General features: G+C 37.7%; 1 protein-coding gene across 9 annotated transcripts in view; it reads left to right on the top strand.

Annotated features, from left to right (window-relative positions):
* Window positions 1-15,218, top strand: part of PCNX1 (pecanex 1) — a 94,361-nt gene that overhangs the window by 72,332 nt on the left and 6,811 nt on the right. For all 9 annotated transcript variants that reach the window (XM_052782305.1, XM_052782310.1, XM_052782309.1 and 6 more), the window contains 10 exons: window positions 791-1,006; window positions 1,430-1,683; window positions 2,708-2,938; window positions 4,362-4,462; window positions 5,739-5,889; window positions 7,615-7,845; window positions 8,233-8,507; window positions 10,254-10,495; window positions 11,586-12,022; window positions 13,446-13,586. In XM_052782305.1, coding sequence (XP_052638265.1) covers window positions 791-1,006; window positions 1,430-1,683; window positions 2,708-2,938; window positions 4,362-4,462; window positions 5,739-5,889; window positions 7,615-7,845; window positions 8,233-8,507; window positions 10,254-10,495; window positions 11,586-12,022; window positions 13,446-13,586 — 2,279 coding nt within the window. The remainder of the gene's footprint in view (window positions 1-790; window positions 1,007-1,429; window positions 1,684-2,707; window positions 2,939-4,361; window positions 4,463-5,738; window positions 5,890-7,614; window positions 7,846-8,232; window positions 8,508-10,253; window positions 10,496-11,585; window positions 12,023-13,445; window positions 13,587-15,218) is intronic.

The following is a 15,218-nucleotide window of genomic DNA, read 5'->3' as shown; positions in this document are numbered from 1 at the left end:
GGGGTGGGGTTGTTTGTTTTGGGGGGGTGGGGTTTTTTTGGTAGGGTTTTGTGTTTGGGATTGATTTTGGTAGGGTTTTTTTTAGGGTTGGGGGTTTTTTTTGGTAGTGGTGTTTTTTTCAAATGGCAATGTTTTTTGTATAGGATTTTTTTATAGGATTCATGATCAGTTTGCCCTCCGATCTTCTCCAACCCTGCCCAACATTTCTGTTATTTCTACTGTTATTTTCTCCTTCATCATCTCTCTTGCTTTATTCTTTACTCTTCTATAAGTTTTTCTTGTTTCCCCCTTACCTTTACGTGTGCCTGCTTTACTTTATTTATAATTGTAGTATGCATTAAGCTGTTTTGCTTTTTATTCTTTAGTATTAAGTATTTTATTTTTCTTAAGTAATTAAAAAATAAAAAAAGCTAAATGCTGTTTGAGGGTGTCTCAATGTCGTGGTGATGAGACCAGTACAACATCGTTACTGAGATACTTCTGTGCTCATTTGCTTTTGTGCCTTATGTGGAATAGATTGATGGGAGATGCATGAGTGGAACTGAAGGAATAAGTTGGAAAATAGAGGAGTGACTAAGAAGGGAAAAAATTTGGTGAAAAATACTAGATGTCACTTGGCATTTGTTTGGAGTAGTTGTCCCTTAAAAAAAAGAGGGGGTGGGGCGAGAGAATGACCTTAGAACAATGTTGCTGTTAAGAAAAGTGTAGGATTCAATGTGAAGTGATAATTGACATTCAAGCTTGATGTTTTTCTTCATATTCACATAATGCAAATCCAATCTTCCTGCAGGTTCAGATGATAACAACCTGAATTCAATCTTCTATGAACATTTAACGCGTTCCCTTCAGCACAGCTTATGTGGAGACTTGTTGTTGGGTCGGTGGGGAAACTATAGTACTGGGGACTGCTTCATCCTAGCCTCTGACTACCTCAATGCACTAGTACACCTTATAGAGATAGGAAATGGCTTGGTCACCTTCCAGCTGAGGGGGCTTGAATTCAGAGGTGAGTTTGTTACACTTCTTTAACTGTCTGTACTAAAAAGTGGACTTCTGCTTTGGACACTTAAGTTATTTTCAGTTCTATCCTGTAAATTAATTGCTTTGAAAATGGGCTGCAGGGCCTCTTTATGCCCCTGTGACTGGTGAGGAAAACTAGCTTGTTCTAGCAGAGTTGATGCTAAGTATCTTTCCATTTTAGTGCAACATGGCTACCATAATTGATTCTTAGAGACACCTAACTAAAATGTGACTTTAGAGTGATAAATTAAGCTGTCCAAATCTTTAGTGTTCGTTGGCAGATGGTTCACTTAGTGTTACAGAAACATAACTGGAGATGAGTTGGATTCTAAACACTTAAACACAAGTCAATATTAAAGCAATCGTATAAGTGTTCAACTCTTTCTTCTTTTCTGTATTTTCTCCTAAGGAACTTATTGCCAGCAACGAGAAGTAGAGGCCATCACTGAAGGTGTAGAGGAAGATGAGGGGTTTTGTTGCTGTGAACCAGGCCACCTTCCTCACATGCTTTCCTTTAATGCTGCCTTTGGGCAGCGTTGGCTAGCTTGGGAAGTGCTTGTGACAAAATATGTTCTGGAGGGTTATAGCATCACTGACAACAGTGCAGCTTCCATGCTTCAAGTCTTTGATCTCCGGAAAATTCTCACCACTTACTATGTGAAGGTATGGTTCAGATCAGTACGACCCTTGGGGGGAGATAGGCTGGATTGCATCTAGGAACTGCTTAATGTCTTGATCCTCATATGAAAGACATTAGAAGTTCATAGAATGTGATACAAATTATAGATGTATGAACACCTTCATCAAAGGAGGATAGAGTTTGCTGTAATGATGATTACTTGAGAGGACATTTTCTAGCTGAAGCTGGAGTAGAAACTTGAAAGCTGTTACCCAAATGTAATAGCTGTGTTGTAAATGAAAAGTTAAATAGTGTATTTCTCTTGGAGAAAGCCAAGCTGCTTTGGTCTTTGAAAGAAGTCCAAACCCATCTTTGTCTGTCTTTAAAAAAAAAAAAAAAAAACAAAAAACAAAAAAAAAACCCAAAAAACCAAAAAAACCCAAACAAAAAACCCCACAAACAAACAAAAACAAAAATAAAAAACAAAAAAAACCCCTGCCCTGCAGTTGTAAGAGGACTCCAGGCCTCAGATCCTTTCAGATAATCAGTTTACTAATTGAGATCTTTCATAAGCTACCCTCTTTCAGAGTTGAAAATTTTCAGGTTGAAATATTTCCAAGATACTTATTCACTTACACACAAGTTGCTGTATTTCCCCCCTGCCTCTCCCCGCAAATGCAAGGGTGTTAAACTGTCTCGTTTTTTATTTAGCGTTTGAATTCTTTAGAAATTCAATGTCTAAGCCACCATGTTAACTAGATAAAGTCCTATGTAAGTGTTTTTCTGCAAAATTACAGTGGGAGTCCTGTCCCATCTTTTTTTTCCTTTCCTTATTCCTTCAGTGCAAGCTTCAGAAATCTTGACAGTCTTTGAAAAATATGCCTGTATACAAACCTGTATTATGTTTTCTGTGCAAATTTGTTGCATCTGAGCTAAATAAATGCTACTGTGTATCAGTTTTGTTTATTACCAGGAAAATAATGCAAATGAGTTGAAATAATTGATATTGCTGACTTCTTTTTTTTTTATTGCAATACTGACTCGTATTTTTAATTACGACTGTTTCAGGGAATCATCTATTATGTCACAACATCCCCCAAGCTAGAGGAATGGTTAGCTAATGAGACAATGCAGGAAGGACTGCGGTTGTGCACAGACCGCAATTATGTTGATGTAGACCCAACATTTAACCCCAATATTGATGAGGATTATGACCACCGTCTAGCAGGGATCTCGAGAGAGAGTTTCTGTATGATCTATTTGAACTGGATAGAATATTGCTGCTCTCGAAGAGAAAAGGTAAGTATGAACATGTGAGGAAAGCCATTCACTATTCTAGGATGGTCTCATTTTTTCCCCTGTTGGTTTGACTTTAGAGGCTGGTTTAATATTGATTTTTTTTTTTAAATTAAGATTTATAATTGAAATATTAATTTATAGTTTACTGATTTTGATCTTCTGCTCTTGAGATGTGAATTTAAATAAATTCTGTAAGTAGTGTATGGTTTAACCTGTTCATTAATGAGTTTTCATTGACCAGCTCAAATCCATCAGCTGAATCTTAGTCAGGCATTTATCTACATACAAAAGGGTATGCTTGTAGAATTGATGTTTTGTGCTCAGATGTCAGTGGTTACAAATCAACCCTAACCTAAACAAAAAAAATCCCAAAGCAAAACAAAAACCCCCAAAACCCAAATACCTGTTGCTAGCTTATAAGACTGACTACTACTTTCTTAGTGGTCATGCTATACTGTTCCTTTGGACCACTGGAATTGTTGGCTTGTGAAAATGATCATCCCATATTCAACTCTTTTCCTCTCCAAATCCTTCCACCTTTTAAATAGAAACATTAGTATGCTTGCAGAGGAATGCCTTGCCTTCTTAGTGTTTACAAAAAACTGTAGTGGTCTAGTCAAAGTAGTGTTGCCTTTGAGAATAAGCAGAAATTGATTGAGATTAGAGAGACAGGAATATAGTTGGAATTTGTGTGTTTAATGAAGAATCTAAGACTTCAGAGTTCAATTTTACTTTGGTGGTAAAAGTTTAACTAGAAGCCCCTTTTAACAGGTATAAGATTTAAACTGTTCTGCAGTCACATGACAAACAGCTGAAGAAAATTGTTTCCCTCCAAGTCACAATCTTGTGAAATATTTTGTGTAAGTATTGAAAGTCAGGTTTAATCACTTAAATGAATTATACTATTATCTAGGGCATTATATACCCTCTACAGCTACTACTGGCTTTGAGCTGAGGGCAAGTTTCCCCTGAATAAAGCTGTAGTCCAGGGAAGTTTTCAGTTAACTCATAATTATATACTCCTAACCAGTAAGTGAGAATCCATCTTATTAACTAAAAATATCTTTGTCTTAACCCATTATTTTTTTAATCAACAGTTTGCATACAAGATACACAGTACCTGAGGAATGTTGCATGCATCTATTCAGCTTAGTTTGTCTTATTTCAAATATAGTATAGCCTTTACAAGTATTCTACATACTAGCAGAACTTAAAAAAAAAAAAAAACAAAAAAAAAAACAAACAAAAAAACCCGTTGAAAGTCTGAGCAAGAGTAACTGGTGTAGTGGGTACATGTGCATGCTTGAGTTTGTGTACCTTTGTATGTGTTTAGGTCTTTTTACTTCTCGCAGAACAGTTTTTCTGTGGTGATTTCTTTACTCTGTTCACCTGACTATTCTTTTTTTTCTTTTGTTACTACAAGCCGCTGGATTCAAGTAAAGACTCACCCCTGGTGACATTGTGTTATGGACTCTGTGTTCTGGGGCGGAGAGCATTGGGAACAGCTTCACATCATATGTCTAGGTAATAAAATACTGTTGTTGTAAGCTTTCCTTCCTCAAAATCCATCTGGGTTCCTAGGTTAGGTCTTAGATGAGTACCTCTTCATAAAAAAACCAGATATTTAATGTAATCTTTCCTTAAACTGGACAGATACGCTATGTAAATTGTTTTTGTTATAACAGCTGGTGAAATGTAATCAAAGAACAGCAAGTGAAGGAGAACTTGAATTTGAGCATTTTGTTGTATTGAACTAATGCAAGGTGAAAATTCTGGTGTGGGTAAGGACCAGTTATAACTGATGGAAAAAAAAAAAAACCTGGTTGAGTTCTAAACGTAAGCTCCATTTCCTGCTCCAAGTATGTGCTCTATGTGGAAATAGGGGGGAGAAGACAACTTCTTAAAGTGAAGAACACACATGTCTTGATGGAAGTTAGATCAGACCATTATAAGTTTCACAGTTTAGCTGGCTCTGTGGCAAGCAGTTGTATTTTGTACAAATCTCCTTCAGCTCAACTCTGTCATCATATAGCATCCTCTTTCTTGCAGACTGACAGCCTCAACTTACTTTGGAAAGCCAATGTAAAATACAGTTGTATGTTTCAGGAAATCACAAGGTGATGGTTTAAAAAGAAAATAAATAGAAGCATAATCGAATGTGGAAGCTATTGGTCAGCTGGGTACTGACTGTAAAACCTGTTCTACTTCACTTTCAGGGAAATTGTTGACTAATTATTCTAAGTACCAGCCAATTGCCCCCTGAAGGTCTTGCAGATATGCACTCCCAAGAGTGATCAGAGCATATTTGATTTTTCACTCTTAATTTGGCTTAGTAAAAGGAAACAATGCCTTTAAACACGATGAAGTTGTCAAGATTTTTATTCTGTACTAAAGTGTGCACAATGGAAGCTACATATCTTCCTTCAACTGGTCCATTGTGGTGTTATATTCCCTGAAAAGTTTTCTCTTTTAAAAATCTTCAGAATAAAGTCAGGCATTCCTCACAGTGTTCCTGTTTACTTTAGTCAATGCAAATAATCTGTGGCATGTATGGTTTACTCATTGCCTGTTCAGTGCACATAGACATCTAGTGTCCAGGCTTTGCTTACACACACATCCTTACTCATATGTTCTCTTCTCCCTGTCCTATCCTGTAAATAACCTTTATAGAGAAGACTTGTGTGCCTTTCTGTACAGCTCAGTATTTTCTGCTCTTGTCAGTAATGATAATTGTGAATAAGTTTGTATTTCTGTTAATATTTGGGCTGTTTCTTCATTATTTTTTTTTTCCCCTCAACAGTAATCTGGAATCCTTCTTGTATGGCCTGCATGCCCTATTTAAGGGTGACTTCCGTATATCTTCAATTAGAGATGAATGGATCTTTGCTGACATGGAATTGCTGAGGAAAGTAGTGGTTCCTGGAATACGGATGTCACTTAAGCTACATCAGGTGAGAGATTACACAGGAAGATGTGTCCAGTTCTTTTAAAAATAAGCATCTGGGAGAGAGAAAAAAGAGGAAGAGAATAAAAAGGCATGTGGTAGAGGTGGACAACTAAAAATGGGGGAATATCATGTGTTGTGCTTTGTTTTGTTATAGCTCATGTGGAAGGTGATATAGAGGAAAATGGAATGCAGTTTATGCTTAGAGCTTGAAAATTACATCAAGTGTAGATGAGAGAATATGTCAAGCCCTGTTTCATATCCAGCTAGAGATAATTCCCTTATGAACAGCCTCTCTGATATTTTCCTTCCTTCTTCCCCTCCCCACAAACATGTGATTGACTTAAAAGGTTATCATGCCATTCAAAACTGCACAGCCCTCTCCTCCAATGGGAGTTGGTTTTCTTGTTCTTTTTTCTTTGAAGTGTTGTAATAACACTTTGGTGTTACTCATTGATCCTGTCAGTAAGGTTTCAGGTGAGAATGAGAAGGTTGCCTTTCACCAAGATGAAGTTGGGGTTGGTCTTTATAATGAAGTGAGGGTAAAGATGAACAATCTCAAATTCTGTCCAGTGCGTATGTCTCATCTAAGCTCCGCAAGTACAAGAAAGCATGTACTGAGTGATAAACATTCTGTGAGGGGGGGGGGGAAGTGTTGGTACTCTAGATGAGATTGCTTCAAAATCATAGTAAGTAGGCAAATCTTAGTTGCACTTTTTAAATACTAGTTTCTTTTTTTGCCTTCATTACAGAGTCTAGAAGTCCCCCAAAGCTAGCAGTGATTGAATTAACTCCTTCATGTATCACAAAGTCCCTTAGTTTGGCAGAATGCATATTTTAGGAGTACATCTAGCAAAGTAGAATAATTACAAAATCATTGTTGAAACCAGCAGAAGTACCACTTCAACAATTCTGAAGTGCTCTCAGTATATTTGGGTTACTGTGCAGAAAGGGCTTGAATTAAGTCAGAGAACGAAAAGTGAGGAAAACTACAAATATCTCTAATAATGAAAAACGTTTTTTCTGAACATTATTGTATTAATCTCTAAAGGGTAATTTTATTCACTTGCAGTGCAATAGCATATCAAGTCTTCAGCCAGTGTTGGAAATTTAGCTATTAACCACTATCGTTTTTTAACCAGAAAATAATGTGACCTAATACTGACTTGAACTTGCAAATTTTGTGTTTCTATTTGACTGGTGGTGAATTATGTTGTGTGATAGTATCTGATGCTGAAATAGTCTGTCATCAAGTATTCATGTGAACTTTTTAATAGAAAATACAGATAAACCTTATTGGTTTTCTTCCTGTTGCAATTTTCATATAATACAGTCTTGTGAATAATCAGTGGTTTACTTTAAGTGTGTTTTACAGTTGGAGACTTGTGAGTAAGCTAAGAAGCTAAAACTAAAATGCTTCTGTAGACAATATAAATAAATATAAATCTAGTATAAAATTCAACTAGAAATTTACTTGAATCAGTAATAGGCAGGTCCTTCCAATCATTTTGGTTTTAAGTTAGAAGCAAACACAAGCAAACAGAACTAATCTGTTGGAAGAGAGATCATCTGTAACAGTGTTCTTTAGTAGGTATCTGATATTTTGATGTCTAACTTCGTGTAATGTACTGAGCCTTTCAAGAGTTAGAGGTGTGAAATGTTTGATTTTTTTGTCTGTAGTTACATCTAAAATGTTGATCATATGTTACTTAACATGTGTTCTTGGAAACAGGATCACTTCACTTCTCCAGATGAATATGATGATCCTTCTGTCCTTTATGAAGCCATAACAACCCATGAAGAAAATCTAGTTATAGCACATGAAGGGGACCCTGCTTGGCGGAGTGCAGTTCTCTCCAATTCTCCCTCCCTCCTTGCTCTGCGTCATGTGATGGATGATGGCACCAATGAATATAAAATCATTATGCTAAATAAGCGGTATCTCAGTTTCAGGGTCATTAAGGTAAGCTTTGTGCACGTTCCACAATGTGACAGTATGTTGTGGTATATTTTAATAACCATACCAAACTGCTGCCTCAATTCAAATAATTACTGTTGTTATTGATCTGTCATTGCTAGGGCTGCTGCTTCTCATATAGTGGAAGTATTTAATCAGAAAATCAGTTCCTGACTTAAAGTATCTTATTTCTCATCCCATTCTTAGATTTGCTTTATTCTCACTGTTGCAGCCTGTGTCCCTAAGTTCAGCCTTTTAAAGAAGTGAATATGAATGCTTGCAGTTCTGCAGTGCAGTATTACATACCCTCGTGAAGGCCTTAGTATAGCAAAGCAGTCATCACACACTCTCATTGTTTTACTTTGACACAGCCTTTTTACTTGGCTTTTGCAGGTGAATAAGGAGTGTGTGCGTGGCCTGTGGGCAGGACAACAGCAGGAGCTTGTGTTCCTGCGTAATCGTAATCCAGAAAGAGGAAGCATCCAAAATGCAAAACAAGCTCTGAGGAACATGATCAACTCCTCTTGTGACCAGCCAATTGGATACCCAATCTACGTCTCACCTTTGACTACTTCCTATTCAGATAGTCATGAACAGCTTAAGGAGATTCTCGGGGGAGCTATCAGCTTAGGAAACATCAGAAACTTCATAGTGTCTACGTGGCACAGGTGAGCTGAGGAAATGAGTTCTCATTAGTATGTGTTCATACTCTCACATTCCATTAACTAGTCTTGTACATGCCCAACACAGCATAATTTATAATATTCAGTCACATAAAAATAAATAAGCCTTGACTTTCATTTCAGGTGCATCTGTAGCATATGGCAACTGCTTTGTTACAGGATTAATCTTCAAGGCATATAAGTAACTATGTAAATGAGTGCTCAGAAAAAACAGGACAAAGTCTAGGTGCAAGAACTGCAACTTCAGTTCTAATGTCAGGTCTAAGAATGAGACAATGCAATTTCTGTATTATTTTTTTCAGTATTGTCACTTTTGCAGTCTATAATACCATCTTTACAGAATCAGGACTATTTGGTAGGGTTCCTGTCTTGCAAATATTTAGCATGCAAGTGCCAATATTAATGTTGTTAGGGTATGCTCATGCATAGCAACACAAGCTTTAGTTGTTGTTCAGAATTTCATGAGTGCTTATAAATACCCTGTGTGTCAGACCCAGAACAAGTAACTGGAGTGATAATAATATAATCTTCCCTCCACATGACCCTTTGGTAACCCAGTACAAACTCTTGCTGTGCTGTGTTTTATAGCCATGAGAACTTTTACTGCACTTCTGGCCCCTTATGACTGTGGCTCCAAGAGCAACAGTGGCAGCTGCGTGTGGCATTCAGAAATGTGTGTCCCAGTTCTTACCGGTTCCAGGAACTGGTGCTGTAGTTGAAAGTCTTGTAGCTGTTCTGATGGTCATACTTACACTTAGACATTTACAGCACATCAAAACAGAATGTGCTGTTTCACTCCAGAATATGTCACACTTACTACAGTCTGTGGTGTTTTTCTTCTGTCACCATCTGCTTGTCTGACACATGGATAGAATAACAGGTGAAAGTATGGCACAGAAAAGTATTTGGATCCAAGCTATGTATGATTTGGGATTCTGGATCCCAGGGGCAAATAAAATTGGAAAGGAATGCTCAGTGTATTTGAGTGCGACAAAGAAAAATAATAAAAAGTAGAAATTGAAGGGAGGAGGTATGTGCTGTGTTTTTTGTGTCTGTCTGAAGTTTATTAATGCAAACAATGTGGTTTGCCGTAGCCTGTATGGTTATATACACTGGAAAATGTTCAATAACCTATTGTCTGAATGCTCAAAATTCACATGAGAATTTGTGATTCAAATAACTGCGATATGTGCTTCAAACAACTGTGTACATTACTGAAGGTAACAAGAAATCCAATACATTAAAAAAAAAAAACCAACAACAAAAGTAAACGAACAAAAAACCCAACAAAGATTCTTTTCCTGCTCATCTGAATAGACAAAGATTTTGCAGTATAAGAATACATGACTGGTGTGTGAAGGAGCATAAACTGTACTAAACTGTTACAAAATAACCAGGATGTTCTACCAGCATTTTATATTTAGAATTTTATCACTTTATTGTACTGCAGAGGTGGCTTGATTTTTCAAAAGCTATTTTATATGAGCATTTGGCTTATCATAAATAACTGTTACCTGAATAGCTGTCATGAAGAAAACTGCAATCTCTTAGAAAGCAGTATTTCTATTTGCAAAGCATATTCTGAGAAAATAAAGTCAAGTTTTATCAGATTTTTAGGGAATGCTGTGGATTGTGCTGAGTAAAGCCTTTCACTTGTCATTATAAGGCATTTCTTAAAATCCTGATGATTAGAAGGCCTGACTTAACGTGTCAATTGCGTTATGTTTTCAGACTAAGGAAAGGCTGTGGAGCTGGCTGCAATAGTGGTGGAAATATTGAAGATTCAGATGCTGGAGGTGGAGCTTCATGCACAAGTAACAATGCAACTATCAATGAGTCGCAGAGCAGCATGTCACAAGGAGGAGGGAGTGCAACTACAGGGCAGGGACCTGGAGCAGTACAGCACCCTCCTGTTGCAGCTCATCCCACAACTCTTCCTGCAGCTCATCCACCAACTCATCCCTCCACTCTGGGTAAAATTAAAATAAAACTAAGCAACAATTTTATACAAGTACAATCCTATAGACAGAACTGGCCTTTCAGTTCTTTGGATCAGGCCTAAGTTAAAAAGCAAACAAAAGTAACTTGATTTTGTGGTGTTAACACCTGCTGGATTCATCTCAAACTACAGTATCGTTTTATGTAATGCAAAGTTCCCAAACAGAAATTTGAGCAATAGGAGTATAGTTGTGCTGGCAAAATAGATTAAATAACTTTTGATAACATGTCTCTGCAGATTGGATCTTTTCGCTTCTGTCATATAGTCTGCAAATGCTAAACTTATCATTTTTTGTGAATGTCTTTGTTTCTTATTTATACAGCAGAATGGATTCTCTATTTCCATAGTATTTTAGCTGAATCCTATCCAGGAGTCCATAGTGATCTGTAGTTAGGGAGGTGATAAATAGTAAAGCTGAGAAAAAGCTTTCCGAACACTGCCTTTACTCACAAAGAATATAAAAGTCTGTGTAGTTGAATGAACTTTTTTTTTACATGATGTAATTAGATATATCAGCTGTGGAGAGGTACTTACAAGTACTTAGTATAGGAAAAGCAATGACACAAATGCTCATAAACTACAATTCCTGTTTTTCACTTTAAGGGTATTAAATTTTTTTGAACTTGTTTAAAAACAGCTTTTGTTCTAACAAATCTTCTGACTAATCTTTGAACATCCAGTCAAGCATATTAAGAAAGAATATTTAGTATTTTGAAACATGGACATCTCTACCTGCCTTAATGCCTTAAGTATGGGAAACTTAAATGTTAATATTAAGAAACAAATTGTTAATGTGGGAAGAGCAAGGCTGAAGCATTTTCAAGCTTACTTGTCTTGCAGGGATTGTGAATTGAACAGAATATAAAATTCTGAGATAAGATGAATGGAATGTATTCAAATGTTCTGCTATATGAAATGCAACAGAGATCTTCTGCAATACAGCTGTTTCAGATGTTGTTAGACCCATGAGTTTTGTATCTAAATGCTAAAACATGTGTGTTGGCAATCTAATGTGGGTGGGAGGCTTTATCAAACTCTACTGATTCTGTATCTTTTACTTTTAGGCACCAGTCACAGCTCTCACTCTGTGCAGTCAAGCCTTGTCAGACATTCCCCTGCCCGCGCCTCGGTAGCTAGCCATTCATCTTATTGCTACGGCAGTCGTCATTCATCTCTTCGCACATCCGCAACAGGCTTTGTGCCTTGTCGGCGCTCTTCCACCAGTCAGATATCCCTTCGTAACCTCCCATCATCCATCCAGTCCCGCCTATCTATGGTGAACCAAATGGAACCTACTGGCCAGACTGGGGTCAGCGCACAGCATGGACTGCCTTCTTCTAGCAGCTCCAGCCAAAGCATCCCAGCCTGTAAACAGCATGCCCTTGTGGGCTTTCTAGGGACAGAAGGAGGGAGTAATGCAACTGAAACTCAGTCAGGTGGTAATGCAAGCCCTGCAAATCAAATGCAAGCCAAAAAGGATGATGTTATTTACAGAATCCAGGTGAATAGTCCAGAAGAACAAGTTAACCTATGCTTCCACATGCTTTTGTTAGCGTTACCTTGTATGTTGTTGAAATCACTACTTGTGAATACACACAGTCTGGAATGTCTCAGTGTACAACTATTGTGCAGTTACATTTGGAGAACTAATGTGAAGAAAAGGTTTTCTGGACAGCCAGCCTTCCTACATGCTTAGACATCCCAGTTTATGTTACTTACATGTTTTGCTGTAGTGCAGTTTTGAGAACGTCAGCTGAACTCAGTTCTTCTTCATACTTAGTTTGCCTTTATTCATTACAACATGTAAAGCTAAACAGCTCCATTTGCAGGGCAGAAAGCAACTAGCTTTTTTCTTTTAAATCAAGTAGATTTTCCACAAAAGTGTAAAAATACTGATTTTCACTTTCATATGTATCTATTCATTTTCATATGTATTCTTCGGTTATTGCCACAAGTCTGGGTTTACTGAGCAGCAAGCAATATAACATTGACTAAGTTAATCATGGCAGCCTTACTGATTTTGTGAAAATCCAGAAATTTGTATTCTTGCTCTTCTAGCTTTTATTAGCCCCACATATATGTCTTTGGTAGTATATTAGTGGGAAACATCAAGAGGTGTGTTTAATAGGATAGATCATAACAAACATGATTTCGTTGCTGAAATCGCCTCATTTTAGAGTAATACTTTGTAAACTGCATCATAGTGGGCAAAGTTAAACTAATTTGCAGGTCTGTACTTAGTAGCTTTAGTTTGCAGGCAAGGGCCCTTTTATGAAACTGCTTAATTCCTCTGTGAGGAGGATACAGGCAAAGTTGACATGTGCCCTTGGATAGTGGACATAATGCAGTTCTCTGTGTCCCGAAGCAGTTTGCAGGAGTTTTCTCCTGCTGCCCCTGTGGAAAGGCCAGTTTACTTCAAAACATGCAGTGGGTCTCAACTAACCGTGCTGGTAGATAAATAATTCTTCAACCTAACAGTAAACTCTCCAAGACCACGTTTGACCATGTTTCTTAAAATATTCTTTAAGAAGTGATGAGCCAGTTTTAACAGCTCATCATCACTTAACTCTTCCCTGCTACTGGACCATGTGCTGCCAATGCTTGTATTGTGCCAGCTCCTCAGACCCTGCCATGAGCTAGTGTAACTGAAAGAAGGGGTGGGAAAGGGAACCAGAGCTGCGGCTTCAGACAGCAGTGAACTGGTACCTCGTCAGCTGTGTCTGAAACCACAGACTAATTTCCAAATTCTGTGCTGTTCAGGCTTTTTCCTTGCCTGGAGTTTGAGTTTCCAACATTGAAATTGGTCAGAAATTGATTTCTGTTCGTTAAACTCAGTTCTCTGGAAGTATACAAAAGATTACAGTTTATCTGTTTCTTTTAAACTTTGGCTGAACTAACAGTCAAAACTCAATTCCTACTTATAGTTAATGGATCCCAGTCAAGTACTGGAAGGGATCAACGTGTCAAAAAGGAAAGAGCTGCAGTGGCCAGATGAGGTGATACGGCTAAAAGCTGGAAGAAACAGCTGGAAAGACTGGAGTCCTCAGGAAGGCATGGAAGGCCATGTAAGTTTTGCTTAGCAGTTGACAAGCTAACTTTAAAAAAGGGAGTGTCTTGATTCTATGGCAGTCTGCCTAGATGTTAAGGCCAAAAATACACATAGTAGTAGTAAGTTGGATCAGCAGCTGTCTTCCAAGTCGCTGTTCCTACAAAAGCAGGTCTAGAATCTTAATTTGAAGTAGAGGGATATTTCCGCAACTGTATCCAAAAGATGCAGGATGATGACTCGGATGTTGTCAACCACCTCTCCTTCCTTGCCTTCTTCCAGCTCTTGTCATGAGCTCTCAAGCATTGCACTCATTCATCCAACCTTCATTTTCCTTTCCTTAAACTGTCAGTCCTTGAGCAAATATAGAAGGTCAGTTTACCAATGAGTCCTTAATTGAATGGTTAACGGCATTTGTTTTTAAATTATTCTGATGAAAATAGAGCCAAGTAAGATTGTCTTTAGATGTCTCTCATATAATAGGTATGTGATAGGTGTTTCCTTTCCTTTAAGAAGGAAATCTGCTGTAACTAAAACTTGCAAAAGCCTATGACTTGAAACTCCATCTCCCTTTTCCTTAGGTGTGTTATATCTGCATTTTATAAAAATTCACTGTATTAGTTAGAAAACTTATCTCCCGATTTAGGTTCTCTTTAGGAAGAAAAGAAAACAGCTCTATCTTTGAGGCTTTTTGTTTTTTACTGAGGCATACATTTTTTAGACCTTTATGTCTATAAAGATGCTCCAGTGAGTATTCTTTCAGTGATAAATAGTAAAAGGGAAGAGTCACTGACATTGCATCTGCACTGGTTTATCAATACAACTGTTTTTTCATTTGGAATATGTCAGTTCTGACGGTTTATAAGAATTTGCTTTGATTGACTGCTTACCTCAATTGGATTCAGGGGCTGGATTTTGCTGTCTTGACAGTCCACATCACTGTGGATGTATGCGCAAACTTGAGGTAAGAAATGGCAATATGCTGATAACACAGTGTATGCCAAATCTTCCTTGATGTTATATGTATGTGAAGGAAGGGCCCTGGAAATAAATTCCTTCCACGAATAATTGTATCACGGTTGACGGTCCACTCTTAAGATAGTAGGGTTACTTGTAGGCAACACCTAGGAGTAGAATGTTCTTGTAAACATTCATAGTTACGTTGGGTTTAGACGTTATACTTTTGGAATTTGTTGCTAGCTGTTCCAGATCAAGAAAGTTGTAAAGATGGTCAATGTAAAGGGTCGTATTGAAACACGACCTGTTGCCTGGTATCATTAGGCAATTTTTTTCAGGAGTTCGTGAGCATGTTTTGCAAATTGCAGCATGCTGACATGTACAGTGATTGATGTTACAGAAGGATTAAAACAAGAGGATTTGAAGGTCAGAGTAAGCTACTGTTCTGAATGCTTCTCATCTATTTTTGGTGCAGCATACTGGCAGGTTTTTTTAGAAGAGCATCTTTTAACCTAAGAAGAAAGGAGGAAAGCACCAGATTATCCTATGTGTGATTACGAGGAGAGGATTTAACTTGATGGCATAGTTTCCACTGCATGCTTCAGCTGCCTGTGGTTAAACATACTAGTATCAGTAAAGCCATTAGCTCTTAGGACAGTCTTCCCTTTCTGATCCTGCAGCTGCAGTCCTTTCT

This window comes from Harpia harpyja, chromosome 3 (assembly GCF_026419915.1).
Source record: "Harpia harpyja isolate bHarHar1 chromosome 3, bHarHar1 primary haplotype, whole genome shotgun sequence".
NCBI classification, from domain to species: Eukaryota; Metazoa; Chordata; class Aves; order Accipitriformes; family Accipitridae; genus Harpia; species Harpia harpyja.
The sequence above is the reverse complement of the archived record's forward strand: the minus strand, read 5'-3'. Positions and strand labels throughout refer to the sequence as shown.